This window comes from Aythya marila (assembly GCF_965140915.1).
Source record: "Aythya marila genome assembly, chromosome: 2".
NCBI lineage: Eukaryota > Metazoa > Chordata > Aves > Anseriformes > Anatidae > Aythya > Aythya marila.
Genome location: NC_139043.1, coordinates 57,698,608 through 57,719,298, shown reverse-complemented (window position 1 = coordinate 57,719,298; position 20,691 = coordinate 57,698,608). Strand labels below are relative to the sequence as shown.

Below are 20,691 nucleotides of genomic sequence, written 5' to 3'. Positions count from 1 at the left end.
TAAACATTTTCCAGGAGTATAAGAGAACGCAGAGTGGAAATTTTGCAGCAAGTTTCTCTGTCAAGTTTCCTTTCAGCTCGTCTTTCTTTGAAGTTGACTTATGAAACTATACCAAGTATAAAATTAATTCTCTATGGAGGGTATTGCTTTGATTCCCTTTTTCTGTTGTCCTCTCAATTCCAGGACATCCTACCACCTGCCCTGTGCTGAAGCACAGGCAGGTAAGTACTCCAAAACATTTTAGGCTACCAGGTTAGCCACCACCACCAAGTAAGTTTCTGCTATCACCTGAAATAGTGATGGCAGAAAACGGCGGAGTTACACCGATTGACACTACCTGATCATGTGGCCAATAGTTTTAAGTCTGCCTATTCATTATTCTGCTTTATTGTCTGTCCAGTTCTATTCCACATGAAGATGCTGAAGAAAAGCCTCAGCAGAAGATGACCACATGGAGTGCAGTCTCCTACCTGCAGCTTCGGTCAGGGAAGAGCTCATCGTGTGAAAGCATATTCTGTAAGACACCTTACACCTCACCACCACTCAGTTTTGTGTGAATTTTATTTTGTTGAATAGGTGATTTTGGCCCATGATTTAGTTTTAAACTCTAAATCTTAAGATAACAAAAAGAATAAAGGATGCTGCATAGTCACTGCAATTGTTCCAGAACATCCACAATAATTCTGTTTTTAGACTCACCATAACTCCAGACATCACTTTGATGAGTGTAAATCCGGTGTAAAATTGACTCCAAGGCCATCCATTTAATAGGAACCTAGGAAAATTCACAAACAAGCCGTAAGACAGATCAAAATTTTATCAGCAATATTTACCACCAGGTGGTGTTTAAGCCAATAGTTTGGTTGAAGAAAGGAAAATAAAAAACCAAAAAAACCACAACCAGCTGAGAGGCAAAGCAGGCAACTTCTGAGTCCCTTATTATTATTCTAATTTATTATGTTGAACCTGGAAATTGTGGAGTTTTAAGTTAATTAGAAATCTTTACAATATTTTTAACAGTCCAATTTATATTTTTTTAACCTTCTTCTACTGTAAGAAATCCAGTCTAAGGTTTATGACAAAGACGGATCTGTGCTCATATGGTTTCCATTTATGGTCTCTGCAATATTTGCAAGCAGCTTCTCTTTAATTTCTCAGCAGGATACATTCCCTCCATCAGCACGTAGTACAACATTGAAGGCGTGTTGAACCAAGTCTGACAGGTCTTTCTTCTGCTATAAATATACAGCATTCCCTTTCTCTTCATAAACTGCACAGTGTTATTGGTGTTGGCTACATGATGAATTCAGACAGGCTTCTTTTTTCAATGTTTTTTTAAATAACCTTGGTTTTTCCCAGACATTCTGGGTGGGAATTTCAAAAGCATTTGTTGCTCTGCTACCTCTGCTCCCACTGCAGTCACACTGGCCTGACGCTGCTCTGGCTGTGCTCAGCGGACTCCCACAGTCTTCAAAGGCAGCAAGCTGAGATTGCAGCTGAGCCCTTTGAAAAGCCCACTCTCTTTTTTTCCTGTTTTTAACAGAAAGACTCATGCACAAGCAAAAACACCAACGAACACACAGCAGTTCATCCATACTCTGGTGCGTTTTACCTTGCCTCCCTCTGCGTGATACTCCTTCTCGTCGGCACCAAGCAGCTTTGCCAGCCCAAAGTCCGTGATTTTCACATGCTGAGGAGTCTTAACGAGGACGTTTCTGGCAGCAAGGTCACGATGCACCAGGCGACGTTCCTCCAAATAGTTCATTCCCTGCAATACAACAGACTAGAGGTTGGCATCCCACATACACACTTTGGGCTTTGAGGCACAATCAAGTTGCCAAACTTCAGCTGCTCAGTGGTAACTGTATGCACACCACCATATACACACGTTAACCTACCCCTCGTTCAGAAAAAGGTTTGCTATTTTGAATTACGTGATTCTGATTGTTAGGGTGAGGGCATGCATTTGCAGTTACATGGAGAAGGTGGTGGCTGTGGTTCTGCCCTATAGTAACATTTTTATGGGTCCATATTCCAGCGGAGTCATAGAGAAAAAAAGGATGGCAGCAGGTATAGCAGGGGTTCTTCTAGAATTTAGTTCAAGACACAAAATCAGGATAGCACTGGCAAATGAGTGGGCAAACCCATTTTTCAGCTGTGCTTGTGCAACCTTGGTGACCCCAGGATAGTGTAGTACAGACAATAACTCTCATCTGCCCTGTGCACACAGGCCAACTTCATCGGGAGCACTTAGATGCAAATGGCCTGAGAGGAATGCAAGTAAAAATAAATTAATCATTCAATATTACCAGTTCTGTGCCTCATTACCATGTACTCTGCCTTCTCAATGCTAACAAATAGGCATATGCTGGAAAGGCGATAAAAGGAAAAGGGTAAAATAAAATAAAATAAAATTCTTTTTATGGCTGAGCTCAGAGTTGCATCTATTTTCAAGTTGTCTTTGAAAAGGCAAGTTCTTCCAGTTTCACTGCCTCCCATGATTAGACTGCATTCACCATAGTATACGTGCTGTTTTGGTACAACTTCTCTTGAGGAAGAATAGACTTTTCTCTGGAGTGACTGCAGATCTCTCAGAAGATAAAATGGCTAATTGTGCTGTTTTGACTTTCAAGGCATGAATCTAACATCTGCCTCTCTGACCACAGGGATTATTCTCTGTTCCCGCAACTCCAATCTCTTGGTGTATGGAATCAAAAGTTCACAATTTCTAAGTTTCCTGCAAGATCCTTTCTAAAAACCACAATTATTCCCAGTCGATATCTTTCTGCTGGCAGTAGCTTATGTGCTTGTATTTTTATGAAGCGAGAATAAATAAAAAGTGCTTCTCGCCTACAAAATTAACACCAAAATGATCACTGTGATGTGATGACAGAGCATTGGAGGGAGTAATTCCTTTCCAGCCTCCACCCTCTTCCTAAGCCCACTGTTAACCTGGACCACCAGCGAATCCTCCACTGCATTTTCTCAGCAGAACTTCACCCCTGCGCTAAGAGCTGCTCATGTTGCCAAAACAAACCACCCAAACAAACTGGCACAATGCCACCAAGAGTATGCATTTAATTATACAAATATATCCTTAATGAGCAGAGCTCTTGAAACAAAAAAATCTTGAGCTGCCGACATAAAACAGACTATCTTAAAAAAAATCACATAATCTCGCCTCAGTAGAGCAAAAAATTTCCTGCTAAACATGTATTTCTGCAGAGACTTATTAGGACTCAAAGCTGCTGAAAAGCAGAATATCAGTTTTGCACTCAGCTATTTAAGATGCTGATAGCCAAAAGACTTGTACACATGGATAACCATACACTGGAGACGTTGAACTGCTCATGCAGAAAGTGCAGCAGATCTATAATTTTGTGCAGGCCTGGGATTCAAGCTATTTTCATCATTAAGGATGAGACTAATGTGTTCAGTTACTTCACAGTGTTTTTACACATGGTGTGTATATACTCTGTCATAACATTTTGTCTGAATGACATGGCTGTGTACCTCAGTGAAAGATGATGTTTGCAAAAAATACAAAGAGAAATTATTTCAAAGCTGTGAAAACAGAAACAAAAACCTTCACAGTGGACTTGCCTCCCTGCTGGGTAGTTTCCAGACACAAATATCCTTGCTACAATTTTTCTCCTTCCCAAAAAAGTACATTTTAAAGAGTCAGAGAAAGTCAAAATATCAGGCTTGACTTTATCAGATTAGTAACACCAGACTCATTGGTGGGAAAAAGCCATGCATGAGATTTATGAGGGCTTTGAGGAGAACTTCAGTACAGAGCGACACAAAGGAGTGTGCTGAAGGTCAAGCAGCACTGGAGAGGGTGGAGGTTGCTATGGGTGAACGTTGAACCGATGTGAAAAAAAATCAAACAGAAGCTAACAATTGTGAATGGCAACATTTCGGGCAAGTGCACAACAAATGTGATGCCCTGAGGATTGATTTGGGGACTGATTTTGCCACCTTAAAAAGCAATGAGGAGGAAGAGAAAAAGGAGGAAAATGTGGCCTCCAGCTCATCCTCCAAAGCGAGTGAGACCTAGACAGTACAGTAATTGATTTCAAACGAGAGAGCAAAATAGTCAGAATAACAGCAGTTCACATCCCGGGTGGATGCATAAATTAAAATTCATTTGCTGAGGAATGTGCTGTAAGAAGTACACACACCGAGATGAAAAATGTGCTCTGTATACTTTTGGTGGATATGTTTCTGAGGTCCTCAGCATGTTTCCTGAAAGCAAACCACAGCCAGGAGAGCCTGAGATGTATACAAGGTCTCAAGGGACCGATAAGGCTGTAAGTGTGTGGTTAACTTCAGGACCGGAGTTACTGAAATAAGCAGCAGCTGAGCACTTGGGCTTTGCAAACAGTGCTCACGTACAACAAATGTCATACAAACTGCAGCTATTGTTTTTTCTCCATTCTTCCTAACCTAACAATCTTCTAAACGCAGCATCTTGCCGCTAAAGGCTAGAGGCTGTACTTCTGTCTCCTTCGTTACACCTCTCTTTGGCTCTGTTGCTGAGTTTAGCACAAGCAGGCAGCCAGTGCTGGGTGTGATAATGATGCTTTTATTTGGCAACATGGCCCTTGCAATCAGATTACATGCACCAACTCAGTGCATATAAATTGCAGAGCAGACTTGGCGTGCCTGAATGTCTTTTGGTCACACACAGCCTACACTACAGCTGAGCTGGTATTTATTAATCAGCAGTTTCGATCCCCAGACCACAGAGATTACAGCCTGAAAAATCAGAGTAATTCTCAGTGTCATATTTAACATCAGTGTTTGCCCTGTGGCACAGGCCAAAGAAATCCAGTAACTGAGGCAGCATTTTGGTTTCAGAATTGCCAAATTCTATTCCCTTCTCTGCCGCAGCTTCATTGCATCACCATCATTTCATTACTGGGTGTTTGGTTTGGACATAAATGCACAGGTGACAATATTACACTGCCTGGGAGCAATTTGAAGAGATGATGAGGTTTGCACAGCAGCTCAGAGATGGTAGATTGCTGAAAACAAAGCAAGAGCTTAATGTTGTCCATAAGGTTTCTAGGAACCACGGGGTGTGGTGGAATATGGAGACTTACATGGACAGGTAAGGGAACAAACACAACATGTTGCCAGATCACCAGGCTGCAGTCTGAGTCCTAGCTGCCCCTGGAGGTGTGCTGGTCAGCTTACCTTGGCAATTTGCACACACCAGTTGAGAAGGTACTGGGAGCCGATGTTGTCTTTGTGCTCTCGGATGTAATCGAGGAGGCAGCCGTAAGGCATAAGCTGGGTGATCAGTTGCACGGTGGAAGTCAGGCAGATTCCCAGCAGGCGGCACACATGAGGATTGTCAACACTAGCCATCACATAAGCTTCCTGAGAAGAAAGAATGGAAGAAAGTGATGTGAAACACTCCCTTCTGCGTGACAGAAATATTTAGAGGCAGTATAAAACAAGTTTGTCGTTCAAGAGGTTGCTAAAATACTACATGCAAACTACATGCTGCCTATCAGATACAAAAGTATTGCTTCCGACTCTGTGGACCAAGTGTTTTCCATGCAGTGTAAGGTCTAGATTTTGAACACTTGGATCATCACTGAGATGCAGGAGAAGAGACAGTCTCCTGCTACCGGTACACCAAGCAAACACTGGACATCAAGTCCTGGGGACAACGCTCACAGACCTAAGAAGAATTAAAAAATCGATCACCAGCTGGAACCTGATGGAAGTTCAGGGAACTGGCATTTAGTCTGGAGAAGAGGAGGGTCAGGGGAGCTGGGGGTCAGCCTCTTCTTGCAGATAACTAGGGATAGGACTAGAGGGAATAGCCCCAAGTTATGCCAGGGGAGGTTCAGGTTGGAAATTAGGAGACATTTTTTCTTAGAAAGTTTGGTTATGTGTTGGAACAGGTTGCCCAGGGAGGTGGTGGAGTCACTGTCCCTGGGGGTGTTCAATGAAAGGCTGGACATGGTGCTTAGGGACATGGTTTAGTGGGTGATATTGGTGGTAGGGGGATGGTTGGACCAGATAACCTTGGAGGTCTTTTCCAACCTTAATGATTCTATGATTCTGTGATTTTAAACATCTAACTGCAAGGGCAACAAAAGCTGTGAATGTGTCATATGGCTTTTTCCCTCCACAAATATTTTCACAAATATGACTGGAAACCAGCAGTTTGGAGACTTCTGCACTTCTGTCAAGGCTAGTACTAACCCAGAAAGTCAAAAGTTGTCAGCTAGGATGGGACTGACAGCTTTACTTTTTAAGAAACAAGACCTTTTTGTCCATGTTTTTCTTTAGTCCATGTCAAACCAAACAAGTTAATAAGCAGGTCACCTCTTTAGAAACCTGAATACATCTTACTTTAAGCAACACTGGTGAAAATATTGTCCCCAACTGGAAAAAAAAATATTTTAGACACATATAGCAATGTGATATCAAGAAGGTATTTATAAATTTCATTAAAAACCTATAATATAGCCTTTGGCCTACTGGAATTTGGAGTTTGAGTTTCATAAATGTATGAAAAAACTCTTCTTTCAAGCCTGGGTTCATCCTATGTAGCTTTAGGTACCTGTGAAAGGTACTCAAGTACCTCCTCTTTGCACTTTCTGCAGTTAAGAGGTTGGTGCCTCTCTCTTCAGAGGCTGGTGCAGTGTAACAGGGTCACATTAAAGCCCCACACTTCATGGGTTCTGTATGCAAAAATTACTTATAGATTTAAATTAGATATTTATATTTGTATTGACCTCCTCTGTCAAGTTGAAAGAATGAATTCCAATAGGGAAAAAAATAGAGCTGAAGTTTTTGTTTGTTTGTTTGTTTTTACTACTTTGTGTTCAATTTACATTATTTTAGTTTTAGACACTTTAAATCCCTTTGATTGAAAACCGACACAATGGGAAATACATGGGAAATTTTTCATGCATCTAACTTTTGTTCAGCATCATAACTCAGCATCTGGAGTGACACTAACTAATCATCCCTTGGCAACTGAGCATTAGATTAGCAGCCCACTAAAGCCTAAAATAATAGTCAAGGTACAGTTGAGGCAGGGAAAGAAGCAAATCTACACTTTCTAAGAGCTTAAGAAATGAAATACCATAACACTAAAGTCATCATCTAACAAGTTTTCCACAGATGTCACATAGTTGTATAGCTGGTAAGAACTATTATTAAACAAAGATATTACAGCAATGACGTTCAAGAAATAAACAACCCCAATTCTTAAGCAATATGTTCTGGCCCTGGAATTGTTACTTGACGTGCCAGCCTAAGCAAAACATGATGTAATGCAGTTTCTTCTGAGGTGCTAACACTGCATTTGGTTTCTTTGTTTCAGAGCCTGTGGGATGAGAGTGGCCTCCAGGCAGCCAGATTAAAAACGATCTCCATCAGAACTGGATAAGGGATCCCCAACCTCCTGCAGAATATGAGGTTATTGAAAAACAATCTTTTGTCAAGGAGAGCGGTGATTCTGTAGGATAGCTCAAGGAAAGATAAAAGAAGAATGTGATGCACTCTTCACCTACGTAGATATTTACAGCAGCATTTTTTAGAGAATCTTGTGAATCTGCTGTGCGATGCTCTGATGGAAACAGAGACCAAAATACACTAATCTTACTAGGCTTCAAAACCCAGCAGTTGTACCGATGAAGGGCGTCTGTTCTTTGCGCTGTTTCCTTTTGGGATTCAGACCCACATTGTATTAATCTCAGCAGGGGCAAAAAAAAATAAAAAAATCTGCAGACTCAGAGCTGTTCTTCTCCCTGCCCATCTGCTGTGCAGCCCTTACGGGGCTGACCTGGAGGCTAAGAACGGGGAAGCTGAAGGTGCAGGGTGGGTGTATGGCCACACAGCTTTTGGAGAGCTTCCAGGTGCTGACGCTGCCTATTGCTTTTGGTATCTCAAAGTGAAACAGGCCACCGCCTCCTCTCAGGGAGCAGAAGGGAACTATTGTCCGTCCAGGGTCCCTCTTAGTAGCCTAAGACATTAAAGTGGGCCTTTGTTTCAACTGTTTATCTTGGAAATCTCTGCTGTATGCTCTGACCTGCTCCAAGTATGCTTGGTATTCAACAACAATCTTCTGAATTAGCCCTACCCTAATAAAGTCAGCAAGCGCTCGCCTGGATAATACGAACTAAAGCTGCTGTGCTTGTTCAATGCCTAGCGTGTTTCTGTAAGAGGAATCACCTTTAATTGGACATTATTATCTCTGAGGTTTCAGTGACCTTAAAAAGCTGGATGTGTAGCAAAAGGAGAGGAGCTTTTGGAGTCATTCCTCTGACTTCTTTCACCTGTATTTTTTTTTTTCCCCTGAAATACAGAATGAATTCTACCAACCATATCATCTAAAAAATGAACAGGACTGAAAAAAGCAAGAGCTTTTTGTTAAGCAACCTAATTCAATGGAAGAGAAAAGATAATGTGGGGATGCTATACAGAAATTAAGTGCTTTGATATCGCTGCAGAGCACGCAGTCCACGCATCTACTGTCCTGTCATCAGGATATCTTGCTCTGCTGAAGGCAGGATGCAGTACCGTAGGGTTATTAATTAGCCCCTCCTCCAGTAAACTGGGATTTAATGCAGTTCAGTGCAAAGCATCCTTTGTGAAGACTGTTCTATGCTCCGTATCACTGTGAAGAGTGGAATGAAAGGTTGTGCTGGAGCAGTGACCAGGGAGACCATGCGGGTTTGTGACCCAGTGAAGGGTGACACTTGTCTCGGGGCAAAGGGTGTTTGTAAACATGCACCACATGGCCCATCATTAACTAAAATCAGGATTGATATTGCTTCATGTCTTGGACCATCTATTCTGCTGCAATACACAATCTGTTAAAGTAGAATAACATGTTGGAGTAATGCTGTTTATTCAGGGTGATCAGAAAATCCCAGTGTGTTTCATTATCATCAGTAGCACAGGTAGTGGTTTGTTCACAGTTGATCATACTGATGCTTTCTGGTCTATGCTTGTTAACATCTTCCCCAGCTTGAACCACTTGAGACAAGCCTTTCTATCTGAGTTGCCATTTGCTGTCCAAAGCTGGATTTTTATTTATTTGTTTTAAAAATAATTTTCCTGTTAAAGTGGTTAACTTCCTAACCAAAAAGAAAAAAAAATCCACACAGACTTGCCCATGGCAGAAGGATTCCTGTGTTTAATTTAATGGTGCCATCACTTTCAAGTGGATTTATATTTAATTTAATACTATATAACTTTAATACTATGTAACTGAGCAACTAGCTTATGACAATCTGCAATGTCAGACATGTTTATAATGTTCTTATTTGTACTGTCATAATGACAATGAATGACAAAATTCAAGGCCAGAGACATGAGAATAAAGAAAATGGGCTTAGCTGTAAATGTGTGTTTTGTATGGTTCTGCCCTCCCCTTATGTGCCAGTTCCTATCCCATGAGTTTAACATCAGTGATCAACTGCAAGCAAGGCCTTCATGGAAGACACAAAAACATTTGCCAGGCAATTGAATTATGGATGCAAATCAGCATAGTAGTTCTATATGAAGAATTCAGTTTGGGATGTTAAATATTTCTTGCCACCCAAAGTCCTGAAATCCCTTTAGCTGTTATAGAGGGAAATCCACAGACCACTGTCACCTTGGCAAAACAAACATGAAAACTTACATCAAGTATTTCCTTGTTGGCTTTTGGTGATGTAGCTTCTCTCAACTCTTTAATAGCAACAGGTATTTTAACCTTTTCCCCTTCTGGGATCCAAAGTCCCTATCAAAAAAAAGCACAAAGAATTACTCAGTCTCATATCTAACAGGTTAATTTTCACAATTACATATACATTTTACATCTTCTGAGAAGACATAAATATTTGGAGCAATGGCAAACAACAAAAATTTGGCAAGCAACATGTAAAAATCATTGTGTCATGTTGGTGTTAAGAGAATCCTGTCAATGGAATAGTATTTTCCTTTCTGTCACCTCTACCATACTTTTTTGAAAAAAAGACGTATTCATTACCGGTATAAATAGAGCGAGACATGCATGAAGAGCAACTTACATGGATAGGAATCTAATTAATTAGCACATCATGGCAACTGCATATGCAAAATCTTGCCAATTCCAATTTATAAATCATGGGATGAAATGAATTGGGATGTTTTCTTATGCAACAAGATGGCACCTATCCTGTACAAATAATCCAGCCCTAAACATACACAGTGACAGCTAGGTTTTTGTCTAACTGGTTCAGCGCTCTACATCTGTAGTGTCAGGAGGTCATTTAGCTGGGAGGTGAACCATGTGGAGCCACGAGGAAGCTCTGCTGCAGCACCTAGTGATGTAGGTGCCTGTTTTCAAAGGTCAGTGTGGTTTGTACCCCAAAGGTCTCAGCCACAGATGGAAGTCTGCTTCAGAAATAGACCTTTTAGATCCCAGTTCATGCTTTTTTGGGTGACTTTTGCATGTGGGAACAAGACAAAGAGGGAAGGAGAAACATCATAATCTTACCTTATAAACAGTGCCAAAAGCTCCGGAGCCTAAAACTTTGACCTTTTTAAATTCTGTTTCCTTTAAAATTCTCAGATGGGCCTGGTTTGGTGCCTCCCCACTGGGTGTCAGTGGTTCAACAAGCTGGTGCATACAGAAAAACAAGGCTTTAGAAGGACATACAGGCTGGGAGGACAGCAAGCAGCAAACTTTGTTGGGGGGAAATAAATCCTTAATTTAAAATAATGAACATTTTATTCCATGTGAAGTTTATGTGAGGATAGCTCCACTCTGACTTACAGCAATAAATATCTGGAGTTGATCCAAATTTCAGAGGTAAAATCAATCAAAACCAAGCTCCATGGAACCACTTCTGTCCCATGAAATTGCACAGTATGGCAACTGCCATTTTGAAGGAAAATGAAGGAATACTACTGTTCAAATGAAGATTTAGACATCAAAGACTTAAAACACATGGCATGAAGAACAGTGCAATTACCACAGATCTTAAATAAGATTAATTTTTTGAACTTGCAAATAAATTATAAAAATGTTTTAAATAATGTGCAAGAATCACCTGTAACATTTCAGGTTTAATCTTGTTTAATTAGATGAAATTCCCATGGTACTGGAGGTGGCTCTCCCAGACCACAGCACCAGGTTTACAAACAACAACTTAAACTGTGAGCACAATTCTTTCATCAATGCAAAAGGCAATGTTGAATTGACTGTTGATGTTTTAAAAATTTGATCTAAGCCTTATTGCAAACAGAAGTAATGCCCTCCAAACAGAGATATTTAACACTCTTTTTTTTTTTTTAAAAAATATAAGTCAGCTTTTTCCCTTTACTGATTTCCTTTTTCCTTTCCTTTGAATAAAACTATATTTAGGTAGATACAATCGTTTTTAGTGGACCAGTGACCTTTCTGTTGTGATGAAATATCCTAATTTTGTGGAGTCCAGAGGCTAAAATACAAGGTAAGCACAAACTGAACTCTGTTATTAAAACTGCAGAATAGAGCGGTAAGTAAAATATTATTAGGCAGCATACTGGAAAGCAGGACAGCTGTAAGGATTTTAGCAGTTTACTCTGCAAAGCCAGGGAGCACAGAAGGAAGCTGCAGTTATACTTTTAGCAGAATACCAAATACAATTTGCTACTTATTTACCAAGATCAGACTGGCAAGAGAAGGAGACTAATCGTGAAAGAACATCTTTAAATTGAGGAAAATGAATTTTGTAATTTCATATGTGAGGAACCCAGAGGGTAATGTTGTAACGCACATGAAACCTACACCGTGCAAAAAACAAAGCACTGTAGAAACCTCACTCATGCCCAACAGGGTAAACCACTCACTTTGATGTCTTAGTGTTTTTTGTGTGTTAAAAACAAAAAAAAGACCAGACACAAACACTTCCTTCATCCCTTTCCCTGCTCTCCTTTCTCATTTTTCTTATGAGGATCAGACTTACATCTGATCAAGGGGGTAACATTTTCAACAGTATCCAATTTGCTACTAGGCTTGTCTGGAGGGAGAAAGGTTTCAGTGCTAAGGGTCTAGGTGGCAAGGTAGCATGGATCAGCAAACACATTACACCTCACCCTAAGGCTTAGTCTTCTCCCCAATCTCAGTGATTGTCACTGGGATTTAGGCATCTAAATCCCCTAAAGCTTTGGAAAATTATATCCACAGGGATCAGACTTGAGATTAAGTGAGAAAGTGTTAAGTGCACGCTGCCTCTTTTCCAACGAGTGTGGCAGACGCCGTGTTAGTCAAGCCAAGAGCTTTTTCAGTTACAAAGCAGATCTGTGGTGCTTTAATCCTCTCATTTGAGGAGGTCGGGACCCACTGCCCCAAATAAAGCAGCCAGCTCTGAGATGCAACTGTGGCACTCACCTCCCTCTCCTGCAGCAGCCTGCGCAGGGTCCGCTTCCTCACGATGTGGCGCCGCCGCAAGTACAGGCCGATGCCCAAGCCAACTACAACCAGGCAGAGGAGCCCTCCGACAACGCCGGCTGCGATGGATGGGATTTTGGAGCTGCAACACAATACGGGATGCGGAAAGAGAAAAAAAAATGCTTAGGTGTATGATTAAAAAACAAAACAAAACAAAAAAACACAATAAACCTAGAGGGGCTGCATGTAGCCTCAGGTTTTGACCAAACATATTGTCTGCACACCTCCTTAAACCTATTTGATATTTCACGTCTCTTGAGTCTCAATATTTTTAAGTTCCTCACCCCAGTGATTGTGTTTATTGTTTTCTTCTTCAAGGAAAACTGAAAAATCAAAACAACTGAGCTGAGATGAGACCATCCGGACTTTTACTGTGCTTGGCAGTGCAGCTTTCTCCTCCACTGCTCCGTCACCTCCTCCTCCCTCTGCATGTCATTTCTGCACAGCCTTCTGCATTTATCATTTCTGTGACATTTGCTTTGCTGGGTTTGTACTTTTGTTCCAGATTTGCAAGGCCCTCGCTTATTACATCAAGGCACTTTTGTTTCTCTTTGAAAATTATGGAGAAAAGGCTCTCCATATAGATGACGCATCGACAACTTTGTACACACAAAGAGAAGGTGATATTAAGAAGGAATACACAGTTGGGATACTGGCAATGAAGCTGTTGACAGCTCACCATTATGACAGGATGCGTGGTTTACGATGTTCTTGAAATCACTGGCCCTTCTACCCCAGTACAAAATGTCTGAGGCTGGGTAATGTGTGAACTGTCTGTGTGTACTGATTCCTGCCTGTTTATTGGTCTGGTTGGTTTCAAACTTAAATTGAAAAGAAAAACCTGTTTTCCAAGGTTGTCTTTTGGACTGTACTTGGAGATCCAACACAGCTCTTTATAAGCTGCCCCAGGGGTTACTATTAAATAAAGTCACTTTTTAACAGTTCTTCTAGGCTGATTTTGTCTTTCCATAGTCTTAGTGGCTAGAAACTAAATCCCTCTTAGTCAGAGAAACATGCTGACTTGTTGCATGTTCTTAAGCAAACCATGAGGCCAAACAATGCAAAATAAGATCTTGTGTGAAGAATGAATGCCCATCTATGCATTGAGAGGTTTGAGATACAGAAATTGCTGGGCTGGAAAAGCCCCTAGGGGCCTGCAATTAATTCCCTGTAATGCAGATAACCATATCAATCCTAAACATATCTCTTTCCACCTCTAGATCATTATTCTTTTGTTTTCCAGCTCCTCCTTTTGTTCTCAAGTAACAGAACCCAGGTCTCACCTTGACCTTCTTTTTGACAAGCTAAGCAGAACAAGGTTTTGGAGTCTCATGCTAGTAGGAAATTTCTCAATTATTTAGTCATTTTTATAGAGCCTGCCCTAATCTGTCACTTCTCCCTACATATCTCCCTACATATTCTTTACAGAATGTTAGTCCCAGTGTTGCAGTGTCCAGCACAGAAATGTAAACACACATGCATTCTTTCCAGCTCTGTCATTAATTGTATCAGATGAAATACTCACCCATTTGGACAGCCTTCAAGACCTGGTCCTTTGCACCTGTAAAAACAAATGAATGTTACAAACATATTAGCTCTGGCATACCTACTGCTATAACTCCAGCTAAGAGTGCTACTGATGAAAACTTTGTGTTTCAGAGCAGTTCAAGGTATTCATAATGATCATGCACTCTATTAAATATCAGTCAACTGCTTTGCTCCAGAAGCTTTTACACAGAGGCATAGTTATGCTATGGACTCATTATAAAGAGTACTTTAAAACAGCATTCTGTGATGTGTTAGAATGGAGAGAAGACATAGATACACAGAATAAAAATGGACCTAGAGTCTCTGAATCTATGAAAATACATCTGTGCTTCCTACATGTGCTGTCCTATCCATGCAGCTCAGTCAAACTGAGGCTGCACAAAATATCTGGCCACAGAGGCAGCTGTGGGGTGGCCAGCGTGCAATCAGCCAGCACACTGGCTCTGCGTGGACATTTGTATTAGCATAGAAGCTCAGGGCTGACTGTGGAGGAAGACAGGAGCAGCCTCTCCCCTATCCAAGGGCAGAAAGCTATATGGAAACACACTGCTGCAGATCCTCCTGCATAATCCATGTTTCCTGAGAAGCAAAAGATTACAATTTCCAGACTTCCTATTGCAAAGGAAAACGTCAGTAGCAGATACATGGTCCCAACAGAAAACAGCATTTCACAATCCTTGCTTTAGCTAAAGTGTTTTCTCATGTGTCTGTTGTATTTTTCTTTCACAATCGAAGATCTCATGCCACTGGCAATGTAAACAGGCATGACAGTTACCCAGAGAGACAGAAACTCTACTAGCAAGTCATTCTCCCTCCATTTAAAATGCTCCAAATTAATTTTGGCAGCCCGATGCAAAAAACAGCACAGATGAAAACACATTCACTTGATGGTCTAGTGGGCATGAGAAGCACCATGCATTCCCTAAGTGCTGCTGGGCTACAAGACGTATGCTCTTCATGGAATTGTGGTCTTTGTGGTGCCTACCAAGGAAGGAGAGCATTACAGAGGGGATTACATCACCACTGAAAAACAGAGCACAGCAAAGAGAAAAGTCCAGTTTGTGGTATCCGCTCCCTGTGCTGACTCGAAGAAGGTGCATCATTCCAAAGCAACGCCAGAGGAGGTCAAGCAGGGGGTAAGGAGTGAACCCATGCCAGGAAAAGTGCTCTGAGTTCCCTCTTGCTGGGAGGAGGAAACAAAAATTTCAAGATGGCAGGTGGGGCTGAAGATTTTATCTCACAGCTTGATCGTAGGTCTGGAGGAGGAAGAGGGGAAGCAACCACTCATTTTATTGCGTTTTTGTTTATTTGTTTGGTTTCATTACTCTGATCTTCCCCCGTGTATTTGCCTTGTTTCAGGGCCAACACAGTGCTCCAAGGCCCAGCATCTGGAAGGTCTTGTGAGTTCACTGGGCTCCCATGCAAGAATGTGCATCCTGGTGTCCTGGACATGCTGGAAGTACTGCGCACACTGGTTCCCGGATTCTGGGCACCCAGCTCTGTTAGCATTCTCTGTCTGCCTACAGTTTGTTTTGTTTGCTTGGTTGTGTAACTAAGCACAATGAGGCTGTACATGCAGAGCAGAACCACCAGCTTCCCTATGGTCACAGGAAACATATCTCACTTTGCACCAGGCTCCTTTCTTTGGGCGCCTGAAAGAAAACTGATCTAGGACCCAAGACCTCATCCTATCACACTATAGCAATCACATGCATAGGAATTTCTCTATGTTAATGCAACAAACCATATACAACTTCTCCTGATAAAGGACATGAAATTAAAAATACATTATTCCAGAATGTGACTGGGTTCCCTCAGATTAACTCTTTCTAAAATTCTGTTTTTCGATGATACTTTATGATTGCAAAACCTCCATGAACTTCATAACAGCAAAAAAAGTTGTCTGAGGGGATACTATCCACAGTCTGAGGAATGACTGACCAGTTATTTTCCTAGACCAGAAAGTGGGAGGAGGAGAGGTGTAGATTTTCATCTGTACCCTTTCTTTTTTAAAAATTATTTCCCACACAAATCCATCAGTACCAAGTCTAGTGGGATAAAGTTAAAAGGTATTCGGGAAGAAAATGATGGATCAGCTTGTGCTTTTCAAATCCCATGTGATTTTCTGATTCATTTCACAAGTCAAAGAAGAAACAAAGCCTATGACAAATATCCATCCAAGACTAAATATAGCCATCTTTTTTAATGTGGAATTTTATGATGACACCCAACATAAGTAACCCAGGTTTTATGGAATCTAAACAATCACTTTTTCCATCCTTGAATCATTTTTCTTCTGCTTACAGAAACTAAAATGAGAAATGTGACCTTGTGTTATAAACTGCCTCAAGATCTTATGGATGTATTGGATGGAATCTAGCAGTAGTTGTAGTCTCTGAAATATTTCTCTACTTATTGGAAAATTAGTGCTGTGTACAGTCCCTGAAACTATTACATCCTGAACTCAGCATTTCATCTGTCTACATAAATATTACTTGTCCCAGTGCAGACACAGCTATTTATTTCCCAAATCCATCAAGATTTTAACAACTTTCTCCTCGACCTATAGTTCCTAATTTGATGTAATACAGCCACGTTGCTATGATTTATGGCCTTTCAGAGGGGACTCATGCTTTAACAGCACAAGTCCTCAGTTACTTCACAGTCATAAAAGAAATGGAAAACCATTGGGTTTTTCAAAGCCTTACAAGAACTTTCTTCTGCCTGTTCTTTCTGATTAACCTTCAGAGCACGACAAAGGCATAGAATGTGTGCTGTGCTGCTGCAAGCTTCTCTCTCAGACCCCTGTCCACCTTCTCACCCACCTCTAAATTCCCATGGGGCATTAACAAGAAGAACAGTAAGACGTAATGTTGGTAGTGACTCTGGAGGCTGGACCCTTCAGCCAGTACTATTAACTATGGTTGTGGCACCTCTCTTTCTTGTTCTTCCACCCCACTGGCTGTGGCTGAATTTAATTCTTATACTCTGGGAGAGTTGCAAGGGAAAAACAGATCTCTCAACATGGAGCAAAATAATCAAGCTGGTGTGCTTCATTAGTTGCTGGAGGTATGAACTGGGTAATTTCAGGACTTTTGGGACATTTCTGTCTTTAATGGAGCATATTTTCTCAGCTGCACTACAAGCAGAGCAGAAAGAAGCTGGTGTAAAAAATCCCCAAGCAGTTATAGGGGAAATGGGGGAGAAGTCTTTTGGGCTGAACAGGAGAAAGCTACCTCCCTTCTGTTTTCTAATGAAAGCCAAACAAGCAACTCAGCAAAGAAAGTTAGGCTAGATGAGATTTGTCACAGCAATATAAAGGAGGTGATGCACTGCAAGTACTACAAAAGTTAAAACCCAAATTTGAGACAAAGCTCAGTTGGGGAGAGAGGTCCTGTTTACTTGCAGCTTCTTTGGATAAAGAAATTAGAGCCAGATCCTGGAAAACTGAACTTGTATGAATACTGAACTCAACACATGTAATAAAATTCTGTGCCTCTGTACATGATATTGGACAGGGACAGAAATAAAGAAGTTGTTTCTTGTCATACAGAAATCGCTGAGACTGTGTTTTTTAAAGACGCAAAAACTTTGTGAGACAGATGTTTTCCACCCACTGCTGAACAGATCACATTCCCGCAGCACAAGGAGGGAAAGGCGTGAAGATGACTAAGTGGCATTACTGATTGATTGCCTTCATGGGGAAAATGCTGTGCTGGGCTGCACGTTCCCACATGGTGCCTCTGCCACTGGCTCCCTACCCATCAATGCCCTTGGTCTCAGAAGTCCCATCTGTAAAACAAAAATAGCAACACTACGTTCCTCCAGCTCTCTTAAGCCCATCAGAGGTACAGCCTATTTCTTCTGCCACATTCGGGCAGCAACTTGAGCATGTCCACCACGTAACTGTGGCAAACTTAGCCCAGCCCTTTCATGTAAATGATAAAATAGATACTACTTTTTTTTTTTTTTTTTTTTTCTCCTGTGGTACATTCTTGGCTGCTAAAGCCAAGTAGGAATTGATGAGCTCTGCTCTGGGGACTTGTTTGTGCACAAAATGCAACTGCAAGTCTTGCAGTTACATTCCCGTCTGGCAGATTATTTTCCCTGAGTTTGTATTCATTAAAGTCTAGCATTTGATCCTGCTACCAAGGCCACCCAGTTGAAAGACTTGTTCAGATGTGGTTACTGGTTATGCTGATCCAGTAACTGGCCACATGGAAATCCAATATCCTTCTTATGAAGGATTTCTGCATGAAAATGTGGCCAGTTATAAGAAGGATATTGGCTCACGGTGGCCAGTTTGTATCGGTAGAAACTGATGATCACAGGTATTGAGGTCATTAATAAAGATCAAAGCTATTAAGATCCCTTTTCAACTGAGTTAATCTCTTATTATAATTGTGATGGGAAGCTGCGATGAGCTTTGCCTGCAATTGTAACAAGACTCAGGGGTCACCGCTGTAAATCACGGCAAATACACTTTGCTGTTGCAGCTGCCATCTGAAAATAAGAGCACTGAGTTCCCTACGTCATAGCCTGAGAAGCACTAGGGAGGCCAGTTGCTTGCCCTCTTAGCCCTTCTCCTGTGGTCCGTGAAGGTGAGGACCTGGGCACTCTATTTTTTCATGACCAGACAGTTGACCTAGGTAAATATACAGTGGAATGATGGTTGGTCTGATTGTAGCTGGAGAACAAATGATGTTAAAACTTCTCTCTTGCAACACATACTATGGAAGGATTTTTGATTGGACAGATACTGCAGGTTACAGGTCAGATGTCTGTGAAGGAAAAGACACCAAACATGGGTTGTCTTTTGCTCTGAAAGCATTATAACGCAACAACCTAATCTGAAACCCCACACCTTACTGCGCATCCCGTGTCCTTTGCAGGTTGGAAACCATCAGAGGACATGGGTGCAGCCTGGTCACTTACTGTCACGTAGGTAAAAGCCAGCTGAATTCACAGGTCATTAAAGGGGGCAGTTCAACCATTCCCCAAATGAGGACAAAAGCAGTATGTGCAGATTGGGTTTACTGTGATGCCCATTGATTAAAGCCACTCAGGAGGCAAATGAAGCTTTAAACCAGACCACGTGGTACCATATTGAAAAAGAGAAAAAGAAAGAAAATCACTGTGGTATCCCACAGGGATTTCCCTTCAAAAAAATCAAAGGTGTTGAGAAAAATGGGTCCCAGGAACTCAGCATCCACCAGATGTCACTGATGTTCCTCCCCAAAACAGAGGACCCAGTACCCAGCCAGGTGGAAAAAAAGGAAAAATAACAAAAAAGGGCACTACTATTGGGTGAGTTCTGTAAAATTCCAGAAAGTTTCCTATCTAAATAAGCAAAAAAACCCAAAACTTTCTCAAATCCCCTAAAGCTTTTTTTTTTTTTTTTCAGCTGTGTAAAGAAGTGCCATTGAACTTTTCCTATTTACAAAGTCCACTGTACTCTGCGTAGTTTACCTGTGTATGCCTGACCTCTTTCAATTCCTGCTGTATTTTGTTCTTGGTGCTTTGTAATAGGGGAGAAGTCAGGAAGGGAAAGAGCCTGATATGAGCCATTCCTTTGCTTTTTACTTTTTCTTCTCCATTCGGAACCAGGTTTTACTCACCCCCGTGTACAGTTTGGATGGCAGAGCTGGCAAACAGAGTTGGCATCTGCATACTTCCAGACGAGGGTATCGTTTTCACCCAGCACTCCTGCAGGGCAGGTTTTCACACAGTGGGGGCCATCTATAAAATGGGCACACTTCATGCAATGGTCTGGGCCCTGGAGAGAAACCAAGAGACAACTTGTTTGTGATGCCTTTATATTGGTCTATTCAGAAGGAAATGCAAAAGATAAATCTACATGCATTCGACGGCAGCAAGTTTTTAGCATCTTGTGTTTTTATTACCTAGCTACCTAAAAGCTTACAAGTATTTTCTCTTGTAGGATGAACTGTACAAAAAGCAGTACCTGATGTCTAAAGCTAATACTTCATTGAGTTTCCTCTGCCTGATGGGAAAGCTCACATTTTTCATTTAAAATGAGGAATAATTTAATGACACCCCGACAAGGCATAAGTTGAAAAGCAGAGGGCTAGGCTGTTTTCTGGTGCAATCTACTATATTGAATGATTTAAAATGATGGAGCTAGGCCTCCTTATCCCTCCTAAAGTACTGGCCCCAAATCATTATTTTCCTGGTTTCTCAGCACAGCTTCCCTCCTCCATTTTCGAGAAGCACAGGAAATGGAGGCAACCCAAGGATGCCATGCATTTTCTACTTTGAATAGCAATTCATTTGTGCTTAAAGGCACTGCCTTTAGCCATTTTTGGCAGAACTATTTTTACTCAGACTGTAACAGCACCAGGAATACCGTAAATATTTTAGAGCAGGGAAACCAGCAGTTCTGGGTCAAATTCTATTACAGAAAGCAAACAAAAAAATTATACCATATCTACAGTGCTGGTTTCAGTGGGACTACAGTAAGACAAGTTATGTGAAGATTACTTTAATTACTGCAATGTCTAAGGGCCACTACAATGACTAATTAGTAGACGCTGGGCAAATGTGGAACAAGGGGTGGTCACTGCCCGAAGGAGCTTATGATGTTAACAACATCCTTTAGGCAATGGTGGTCTAAGCTGGAAGGGAGGATGGAAATACTTCACATTACTGAGCAGTGACTCCTCGGACTGATGGGCAAGGGTTGAACA

General features: G+C 41.4%; 1 protein-coding gene across 2 annotated transcripts in view; it reads right to left on the bottom strand.

The window, feature by feature from the left end:
- Nucleotides 1–20,691, bottom strand: part of EGFR (epidermal growth factor receptor) — a 159,647-nt gene that overhangs the window by 11,895 nt on the left and 127,061 nt on the right. For both annotated transcript variants that reach the window (XM_082753087.1, XM_082753088.1), the window contains exons 15-22: nt 19,603–19,760; nt 13,962–13,997; nt 12,377–12,518; nt 10,499–10,621; nt 9,662–9,760; nt 5,203–5,388; nt 1,613–1,768; nt 700–775 (exon numbers count right to left, since the gene is read on the bottom strand). In XM_082753087.1, coding sequence (XP_082609213.1) covers nt 700–775; nt 1,613–1,768; nt 5,203–5,388; nt 9,662–9,760; nt 10,499–10,621; nt 12,377–12,518; nt 13,962–13,997; nt 19,603–19,760 — 976 coding nt within the window. The remainder of the gene's footprint in view (nt 1–699; nt 776–1,612; nt 1,769–5,202; nt 5,389–9,661; nt 9,761–10,498; nt 10,622–12,376; nt 12,519–13,961; nt 13,998–19,602; nt 19,761–20,691) is intronic.